This window comes from Labrus mixtus, chromosome 8 (genome assembly GCF_963584025.1).
Source record: "Labrus mixtus chromosome 8, fLabMix1.1, whole genome shotgun sequence".
Classification (NCBI taxonomy): domain Eukaryota; kingdom Metazoa; phylum Chordata; class Actinopteri; order Labriformes; family Labridae; genus Labrus; species Labrus mixtus.
In genome coordinates this window covers 28950494-28961362 of record NC_083619.1, presented here as the reverse complement: position 1 = coordinate 28961362, position 10869 = coordinate 28950494, and the positions used below count along the sequence as shown (strand labels likewise).

General features: G+C 43.0%; 1 protein-coding gene across 1 annotated transcript in view; it reads left to right on the top strand.

Moving 5' to 3' along the window:
* The first annotated feature begins 6866 nt into the window (after positions 1 to 6866).
* LOC132978553 (potassium voltage-gated channel subfamily KQT member 3-like) overlaps positions 6867 to 10869 on the top strand; it is a 49906-nt gene continuing 45903 nt past the window's right edge. The window contains exons 1-2 of the mRNA XM_061043755.1: positions 6867 to 6979; positions 7230 to 7841. Of these exons, the coding sequence (XP_060899738.1) occupies positions 6867 to 6979; positions 7230 to 7841 (725 nt within the window). The remainder of the gene's footprint in view (positions 6980 to 7229; positions 7842 to 10869) is intronic.

Genomic DNA, 10869 nt, shown 5'->3' with positions numbered 1-10869 from the left:
AGTTCTCTTGTGATCTTGTGGTTCTCTTGTGATCTTATAGTTCTCTTGTGATCTTGTAGTTATCTTGCGATTTTGTAGTTCTCTTGTGATCTTGTAGTTATCTTGTGATCTTATAGTTCTCTTGTGATCTTGTAGTTATCTTGTGATTTTGTAGTTCTCTTGTGATCTTGTAGTTATCTTGTGATCTTGTAGTTCTCTTGTGATCTTGTAGTTCTCATGTGATATTGTAGTTCTCCCGTAATCTTGTAGTTCTTCCGTGATCTTGTAGTTCTCTTGTGATCTTGTAGTTCTCCTGTGATCTTGTAGTTCTCCCGTGATCTTGTAGTTCTCCCGTGATCTTGTAGTTATCTTGTGATCTTGTAGTTCTCCTGTGATCTTGTAGTTCTCTTGTGATCTTGTAGTTCTCATGTGATATTGTAGTTCTTCCGTGATCTTGTAGTTCTCTTGTGATCTTGTAGTTCTCCCGTGATCTTGTAGTTCTCCCGTGATCTTGTAGTTATCTTGTGATCTTGTAGTTCTCCTGTGATCTTGTAGTTATCTTGTGATCTTGTAGTTCTCTTGTGATCTTGTAGTTCTCCCGTGATCTTGTAGTTCTCCTGTGATCTTGTAGTTATCTTGTGATCTTGTAGTTCTCTTGTGATCTTGTAGTTCTCCCGTGATCTTGTGGTTCTCTTGTGATCTTGTAGTTCTCTTGTGATATTGTAGTTCTCCCGTGATCTTGTAGTTCTTCCGTGATCTTGTAGTTCTTCCGTGATCTTGTAGTTCTCTTGTGATCTTGTAGTTCTCCTGTGATCTTGTAGTTCTCCCGTGATCTTGTAGTTCTCCCGTGATCTTGTAGTTATCTTGTGATCTTGTAGTTCTCTTGTGATCTTGTAGTTATCTTGTGATCTTGTAGTTCTCTTGTGATCTTGTAGTTCTCCCGTGATCTTGTAATTCTCTTGTGAACTTGTAGTTATCTTGTGATCTTGTAGTTCTCCCATGATCTTGTAGTTATCTTGTGATTTTGTAGTTCTCTTGTGATCTTATAGTTCTCTTGTGATCTTGTAGTTATCTTGTGATTTTGTAGTTCTCTTGTGATCTTATAGTTCTCTTGTGATCTTGTAGTTATCTTGTGATTTTGTAGTTCTCTTGTGATCTTGTAGTTATCTTGTGATCTTGTAGTTCTCTTGTGATCTTGTAGTTCTCATGTGATATTGTAGTTCTCCCGTGATCTTGTAGTTCTTCCGTGATATTGTAGTTCTTCCGTGATCTTGTAGTTCTCTTGTGATCTTGTAGTTCTCCTGTGATCTTGTAGTTCTCCCGTGATCTTGTAGTTCTCCCGTGATCTTGTAGTTCTCTTGTGATCTTGTAGTTCTCCTGTGATCTTGTAGTTCTCCCGTGATCTTGTAGTTCTCCCGTGATCTTGTAGTTATCTTGTGATCTTGTAGTTCTCCTGTGATCTTGTAGTTATCTTGTGATCTTGTAGTTCTCTTGTGATCTTGTAGTTCTCCCGTGATCTTGTAGTTCTCTTGCTATCTTGTAGTTATCTTGTGATCTTATAGTTCTTCCGTGATCTTGTAGTTCTCTTGTGATCTTGTAGTTCTCCTGTGATCTTGTAGTTCTCCCGTGATCTTGTAGTTCTCCCGTGATCTTGTAGTTATCTTGTGATCTTGTAGTTCTCCTGTGATCTTGTAGTTATCTTGTGATCTTGTAGTTCTCTTGTGATCTTGTAGTTCTCCCGTGATCTTGTGATCTTGTAGTTATCTTGTGATCTTGTAGTTCTCCCATGATCTTGTAGTTATCTTGTGATTTTGTAGTTCTCTTGTGATCTTATAGTTCTCTTGTGATCTTGTAGTTATCTTGTGATTTTGTAGTTCTCTTGTGATCTTGTAGTTCTCTTGTGATCTTATAGTTATCTTGTGATTTTGTAGTTCTCTTGTAATCTTATAGTTCTCTTGTGATCTTGTAGTTATCTTGTGATCTTGTAGTTATCTTGTGATTTTGTAGTTCTCTTGTGATCTTGTAGTTCTCTTGTGATCTTATAGTTATCTTGTGATCTTATAGTTATCTTGTGATTTTGTAGTTCTCTTGTGATCTTATAGTTCTCTTGTGATCTTGTAGTTATTTTGTGATCTTGTAGTTATCTTGTGATTTTGTAGTTCTCTTGTGATCTTGTAGTTCTCTTGTGATCTTATAGTTATCTTGTGATTTTGTAGTTCTCTTGTGATCTCATAGTTCTCTTGTGATCTTGTAGTTATCTTGTGATTTTGTAGTTCTCTTGTGATCTTGTAGTTATCTTGTGATCTTGTAGTTCTCTTGTGATCTTGTAGTTCTCATGTGATATTGTAGTTCTCCCGTGATCTTGTAGTTCTTCCGTGATCTTGTAGTTCTTCCGTGATCTTGTAGTTCTCTTGTGATCTTGTGGTTCTCTTGTGATCTTATAGTTCTCTTGTGATCTTGTAGTTATCTTGCGATTTTGTAGTTCTCTTGTGATCTTGTAGTTATCTTGTGATCTTATAGTTCTCTTGTGATCTTGTAGTTATCTTGTGATTTTGTAGTTCTCTTGTGATCTTGTAGTTATCTTGTGATCTTGTAGTTCTCTTGTGATCTTGTAGTTCTCATGTGATATTGTAGTTCTCCCGTGATCTTGTAGTTCTTCCGTGATCTTGTAGTTCTCTTGTGATCTTGTAGTTCTCCTGTGATCTTGTAGTTCTCCCGTGATCTTGTAGTTCTCCCGTGATCTTGTAGTTATCTTGTGATCTTGTAGTTCTCCTGTGATCTTGTAGTTCTCTTGTGATCTTGTAGTTCTCATGTGATATTGTAGTTCTTCCGTGATCTTGTAGTTCTCTTGTGATCTTGTAGTTCTCCCGTGATCTTGTAGTTCTCCCGTGATCTTGTAGTTATCTTGTGATCTTGTAGTTCTCCTGTGATCTTGTAGTTATCTTTTGATCTTGTAGTTCTCTTGTGATCTTGTAGTTCTCCCGTGATCTTGTAGTTCTCCTGTGATCTTGTAGTTATCTTGTGATCTTGTAGTTCTCTTGTGATCTTGTAGTTCTCCCGTGATCTTGTAGTTATCTTGTGATCTTGTAGTTCTCCTGTGATCTTGTAGTTATCTTGTGATCTTATAGTTCTCTTGTGATCTTGTAGTTATCTTGTGATCTTGTAGTTCTCTTGTGATCTTGTAGTTATCTTGTGATCTTGTAGTTCTCTTGTGATCTTATAATTATCAAAATCATTTGAATAAGATTTCAGCATCTTTAATAAATGTCTTTCCGTCTCTTTGGTAACCATCTCAGGTTTTTAGATTCACCTCGTGTTCAGAGGAGCTCTTGAACTCCTGCTGTCACATTGAACTTTGTGGAAATAAAACTCTCTCTCCCTGACCCGTCCAGTTCCTGTGGCAGAAGTTCAAGTCCCCCTTTGCCCGTGCAACCTTGCAGCTTGTCCGTCCGTGCTCGGCTGTTTGAGCCAACAGCAGTAATTAGTGTGTGCAGAGTGACCTTGGTTAATTGGATCACAGAGAACAGAGCGGCTGGCTCACAAAGTGTCTGTCCGGAGTTTCTTACTGCTGATCTGTCCTCAGAAGAAGCTTCTTTTTTTTTAAACTTTAAAAATGTCTCCAGGCTGAATGTTGATGTTTCAGGACAGCAGAGGGGTCAGACATCATCGTCTGAAATGTGACAGGTCAGCTGTTTCTACAAACTGTTGAGTGGTTCGTTTCACATACTGAAGCAGTGGAAAGTTTTCTGACTGATATTTAAAGAGTGGAAAGTTTTTGAAAGGTTCAAAGGTCAAATATTATGAAAAATAGTAAACACACTTCACCATGTTTCTCTAACTCTTATATGTGTCCCTGAACGCCACTCTTTAAACTCTCTTGTGCACGCTGCAACAAAATGACCCAGAATTCATTGCAGCTGCTATTTTCTGTCATCTCGGAGCAGACTGCGGTTTCTCACCGAGGTCCTGAGCGGAGCAGCGGCTCTCACCCACGCAGGCGTCCACCTGTTTGAGGCGCGGTGATTCACAAAGGGAACATGGGATTTCTTCAGAGAGACGAGGTTTCAGTCCGAGCTGCGACAGACGCTACATGACTCAGAGTGTGTTTCTTTCTTCACCTGTACGGATTAAAATAAGATCTGTGAGGGAGTAAAGACGGTATGCTCAGTCTCTCCTTCACTCTGTGGTCTCTGGAACTCTCTGACTGAAACATTAAGCCGGTTATTTATGTTTAGTCTTTTAACCTGAAAGTGTGATTTGAGTGTTTTTGAATTATCTGTTTCAAAAGCAGCTCTCGTCTCTTAACTATTTCTTGAAAACTTTTCCGATAACTCTTTCATAATTGAACACCAAAACTTGAATTATACGCTCAGAAACCTGATCTCATTTGTTCTTTATTCATAAACACAGGAGAGAAAACTCTATTGGTCAGACTTGCAGCACCACATCTTCTTCTTCTTGTCTTTATTGGATAAGACGACTGAAGAAAGAGAGGAAGTGTTTGGAGGAGAGAGTGGGTTAATGACATGCAGCAAAGGGCCGAGGTCTGATTTTGGGGGTCCAAAGCAGCAGGCTGTCCCTACCAAGGATCCAGAGGAACCAACAGTTTTGGTTAACTCGCGTTATAACCGATTCAGAGCGTTGGTACCATCCACCAAACTCAGCTTGTCATGAATGTTTTTTATTTATTATTTAATTTTATAGTAAAGAACCAAGTTAGACTCTTTACAAACCTCTCCTGAGCTCCAGGAGTTTGCTGTTTTATTTCGCTTTGTACAGAAAAACTTACATATTTAGTTTAATGTTTGAACAGATCAGCGACGTCAAATCAAAACGTCAGCTCCAAACCCGGTCTGACTCTGTGACCCGACACGTTCAGAGCAGGACTGAAGTTTAAACGAAGAGGATCAGCTGAAGCTCGTCAATTCATCAGACAGACAGGAACACATACAGACTGTAATGATGAATCCATCAGACCAGGTCCAGGCTATGCTGGGGTCCGAGTTCAGGGTCAGAGCAGAACCGACAGGAAGTCGATGAAACTCGCTCGTCATCTCAGCGTCAGATCGTCTGATTGACGCTGAGATGACGAGCGAGTTTCATCGACTTCGTTCAGCTCTCTGGTTCACTTCACTCCTCTTCTGAGCGCTGCAGAGTCATGAAAGACACAGAAGTCCGTCTGGAAAGCAAATAAAAAAGGGAGATTGATTTATTCCTGCAGCACTGAGCGTGCAACAAGTAAATAATGAACGAGTCCCCGCAGCAGAGAACGTATGGAACGACAGCGCTCTCAATAAAAAGTGAGTCAGCTGCTGCTGTCACGACGGGGTCCCACGCTCCCTCTGCAGTGACTGTGCAGTCTGAAACACGGCCCGGCGCACCTCTCTTTACTTTAGCTTTCTGCCAGCGACCTTGAGAGCAGCAGGCGCTCACTTTCTCTATTCTGTGTCTCCGTGTAAATCAGGTGAATCGTCAGAGTTTACAGCCGTCCTGAGACGACACTCTGCAGAGACGGGCGAGGAGTTTCACTTTCATTTTTTTCAGCTTCGATGTGACTTTTATGACTCACAAAAAAGGTTTTTGTGAAACTCGTCTCTGAAAGCTCGAGACTCCAGCAGAGGTGAAAAGTTAAGAACAAACTTTTCCTGTTTTTTGTTTTGAAACTTTCTGACTCTTTATTTTAAAGATCCATGGTATCAGAAACTTAAGAAAACACAAAGATACTTCACATCAGGGTTGACAAATCGTCCCAAATGGACTCATTAAAATATGAATAAAAATTGTTTAGGGAATAGATCTGTCGACATTTAAACTCCTCAGTTTTCTCATGAAGAACCGTCTCTGATCGGCCTTTTTGCAGACGCTGTTTCTGTACCTTTAAATATGTAAATGAGCTGTGTCTGACCACGCCCCCTCTCTGGAAGGGCTTGGGTGTACTCGGTGCTTTCTTGCTCCATGTCCTATTGTTTACGGTGAGAAGGCAGACTCAGAGGGCAGAACAAACACCTAGCTGTGGGAGTGTCACCCACCTGGGGGAGGGGCTACTGCCCTTTGTGATGTCATGAAGGGAAAAACTCCAAATGGCCTGTTTGAGCACACATTTTCTGAAAAGTGGAGCAGGCAGAAGACAGAGAGGATGGACTTTTCTCATGATTGGGGGGTTTGTAGACAGACTAGAGACACATGGTGAAGTGGATTTAGCATAATGTGACCTTTAAGAAGTAGAAAAGGTTTCTGATCTGACATTTGATGCCAGCTTTCTATATATCCTTTTTTTGGTTAGTGTAAATTCCCCGCTCTGATTTCCTTCTGGATTGAAACCCTACCTGTGCTCATGTCTCTCTTGCTGAAACGTCTAAACCTCGTCTCTTCTTCGTTGGTGTTGCATCTCTGCAGCGAGGAGCTCATAGTGCCTTCTTCCCGCTCCACAGACGCTTCACACAAGAGAAGAAGAACGCTTTCATCTGTGTGCAGCCTTCAGCCCGCAGCGTTCAGACGGGGGGAATGATGCTCTTTCATATTCAGCAGCAACTTGTTAAAAGACGAGGAAAACTGCGAGTAATTATGATGAAAAATGCACAACAACAATCAGTTGTTACATGAGTCTGTCTTTAATTTGTATTATGTTATACATGAAAAGGCAGATTTCTGACACAGAATTTGTTTGAAGTTCCCGTCAGAAAATACAAAACGCTGAGCGATAACTGCAGCTGGTCGGCGTTTGAGCGAAATAAAAGCACTAATTACCACATTTACGCCCCGTGGAGAGAGCAGGTCTGCGCTCTAAATATGACTGCAAGCCCGGGAGGGAGAAAAGGAGGGAGGGAGGATAAATGGGTAAAACAAGTTGTTTTTTTATTCCCCCGGTCTGCAGTCTTTCAGTCGCCATGGAAGCTAAAAAATTCCGAACGCAGCAGCACATCGCTCCCAGGAGAAACATCACCACACATCACACCGGGGCTGCAGAGTGTGTGAGCATCATGACTCTGCAGAATGGGAGGTGTGAAAGCACAGTGACTGTACATACCTGGTGCTTTTAGAAGGTGCATGTGTGTGTCTTTGCACTCTTAACGAGACGCTCCTATCCGTGATCTAATCATCTCCTGAAGAACGTTTCTAAGCATCAGGTTTGATTTATCGCTCCGAGTAGATTAGTTTGTTTCCTGCTTCAGACTCCTGTGTGAGCTGCTCACAGTCCTGAACTGACCCTGTCCCTCCACTCACTACCTCCATCACCCACCGGTCCTCAGCACCCACCGGTCCTCAGCACCCACCGGTCCTCAGCACCCATCGGTCCTCAGCACCCATCGATCCTCAGCACCCACCGGTCTTCAGCACCCATCGATCCTCAGCACCCACCGGTCTTCAGCACCCATCGGTCCTCAGCACCCACCGGTCCTCAGCACCCACCGGTCCTCAGCACCCACTGGTCCTCAGCACCCATCGATCCTCGGCACCCATCCACACTCAGCACCCACCGGTCCTCAGCACCCATCGATCCTCAGCACCCATCCACACTCAGCACCCATCGATCCTCAGCACCCATCGATCCTCAGCACCCATCGATCCTCAGCACCCATCAGTCCTCAGCACCCATTGATCCTCAGCACCCATCCACACTCAGCACCCATCCACACTCAGCACCCATCCACACTCAGCACCCATCAGTCCTCAGCACCCATCGATCCTCAGCACCCATCGACTCTCAGCACCCATCGATCCTCAGCACCCATCGACTCTCAGCACCCATCGATCCTCAGCACCCATCGATCCTCAGCATCCATCGACTCTCAGCACCCATCGATCCTCAGCACCCATCGATCCTCAGCACCCATCGACTCATATCATCGGCTACAAGAAAGGTCAGGCTCAGGCTCTCATTGGCTGTTGTAGGCTGGGAATGGAAGGTTGTTATTGGCCAAATGAAAAGGTCTGAACAGGAAACACCTGATCAAACAAAATCCAGAAACTCAAACCTTAAATAAAACATGATGATGCTCAGTGGAAGCTTGTGATTATTTGAGTTATTAGAGTGAACATGTGAGCTGGAGGAGTGTTCAGGGAGGTGTCTGCAGCAGGCTGACTGAAGCGTTTGTTTCTGCATAAGGAATAAAATGTGAGCGGAGTTTCTCCAAACCGACACATGTTGAAGGTTTTTGGGATCTCGGCGGTGAAACTTGAGATTCCTCAGGTGAAGCTGAACTGCGGCTGAACTCTGGTGAAAAGCTTTTAAAAACTTCCGCTGACATTTTATCCTTTTCTTCACTTGAAGACGAGGTTTTTCTTTATTCAATTCAAATCCAAGAGTTTATTATTTTCACTTAAACGCTCCGGGGCTTGTCAGATTTTAATCTATGTAGGTCAAACATTTTGGAGAAGTTGTTGATGTAAAACTCTCTGAGGATTAGTGGTTTAATTCAGCCTGAGACCGAGTGATGAAGCAATAATGACGCCAGCAGACGTCACAGATATCAACACCTCGACATGATGCATTAAAGGAGCAATCAGTGACCTTCCTATATGATCAGACATTAAGGAAACATGTTGAAGTGCTTCTCTGACAACAATGCAGCAGCCAGTATGTCCTCCTTCTAACTTTAGATTCTGCTCCTGAATGCTCTGGATTTGTTTGGACCAGAGAAGGTAGGTGCTTTAAAAGAGTCCATATTATGCCCTTTTTGGGGTTCATATATTTAATCCGCTCTGTCGTTATTGGTCAGTTGCTCAGCACGCGTCTCAGAAATTTCAACATGAGCTGCAGGGCCACAACGAGCCAATGGGATTAGATCAGTGATCTCACACTGACAATGACGCCGCACTGACACATTTTTATCGAGGGGGGCTAGAACCGAGCGTTACATGCAGCTAATGCTACAGCTAACAGGAGGACGTAGGAGAAGCCGCGTTTCTGCAGACTTTGAATTTTTGCACATAGATGTACCTAAACATGCACAGGACACTATGAAAACACACTAAAGAGCATATAAAACCAGAAAAAGAAGAATATGGGACCTTTAAGGCGACCCCCCACACGGCCGTTTTGATATTTCTCTCTGAGTCATGACTGTCTACAATGAGGGAGAAGCTCGAGTCCCGCTGGCTGTGTTGTTGTCAGAGCCGTGTTTACATGGACGGGACGGCCGGCTCCTCCCCTTGTGTATAAAAGCTGTTTTAGTCAAGAACTAGAGAGAAGAAGAAGAACATACTCACTGATTATTTGGATGTTAGTAAGAGTTTTTAGATCACGATCATTCTGTGTCAGTTTACATGAAATGTGAAGCTACGAGCTAACTAAAGAGCGCTAACATTAGCATGCTAACACAACAATGTGAAGCTACGAGCTAACTAAAGAGCGCAAACATTAGCATGCTAACCAAACAATGCAGGACGCAGGTGATTGTTGCTCGAGCAAAGGCCGATTTTGTCCGCTGCTTGAACTCGAGTGGAGAGGGGTTGGAGGTGTGTCTCTGGAGGAAAGCAGAGGCTTCAGTATAGAGGAGGCGTGGCCTAACAGCAGTTTCTTTGGTTTCATGCTGGAGCTCAAGCGCGCTATCTACTGGGTCAACAAGTCACACATTTTTCCTTTCATGATAACATACTTTCTTTTTGATTTTTGTAGTTGTTACAAACATTCAGACTTTTCAAACTGAGAGCACGTGAACACAATGAAGTCGGAAGAACGACTTCCCAACTGGGAACCATCCAATGAGCTCTCTGACTAGTGACATTAAAGAAGTCGTCTCTGAGCAGCTGATGAATGATTCTGAAACATGTTGGAAACACAAAGACCTTCTGGAAGCTGCAGAAACAGAAAAACGAGACGCTGCTGGAGATAAGAGAAAAACCAATTACAATGTGACTGAAGAAAAGAACATTCAACAACAAAGAGTGAACTCTCAGGCGCAGCGCTGAACACGGAGCCGCTGGGAGGGTCGTTAAATATGGATCACGATGTTTGTAAATTAAATGGATATCAACAAGTCGTACGAGTACAAAGTGGAGTCGGTTCATTCTGTTCATTCAGGCAGGAAAAAACACGATGCAGATCTAAAGCAAGTTTTCATCAGCCAGCTGAAAGACGACGACACACTGAGGCATGCAGAGATATGTGGAGGGTCCAGAGGTCGAAGGTCAACATACAGATTATTAATACATGATATGCATGCTTTCACATATACATGCATGTCATTCATTTTCATACCCGAGGTCATGTGTGCATCGTGGTGTCATCAAGGTTAAAGGACAGAATCCACTGGTTCTGAAGGTTTCCACCCACTGATGACAAATGACTTGAAGTCTTTTAGGGAGCGGTAGCATCTCAGTCTGAAGGGACTTTAGTATGGAACCGGAGGGTTGCCGGTTCAAGCCCTGGTGCGGACCGAGTCTGGAGATCGGTCTGGTAGCTGGAGAGGTGCCAGTTGACACCCTGGCCAATCACAGGACTCTATCTTTAAAAAGTCCCCAGGCATAGAATAGAATAAAGATTGCACAGTTAGGTTAAGTCGTCCAAACTTCTTTATCACCCCCCCCCCCCCCCCCCCCTTTTATTTTACATACAACACATTTAAAATCATCGTTGTTAGACTGGCAGTTCAACGCCGCTCGCTGCCTTCAATCCGACATATTGCACAGCCTGACTTCATATTTTCTCTCGTCTTAAAAAGTGCAAAAGGGAGTTTTTATAAACAGGAATGTTCTAGAAAATGAACTTTGTAGTGAACTGCTGACAGGAACAAAAAAAACAACACGAGGAAGGGGAAAAAAACAACGCCATAATTAACAAGGCAGACAAAACAACAACAACAGGAAGTGGAATAAACAGAAACCTCGATATCCAGATTGCCACAGACAACAAAATAAATCTTCTCCAGTGCGACGAAAGGGGCGGAG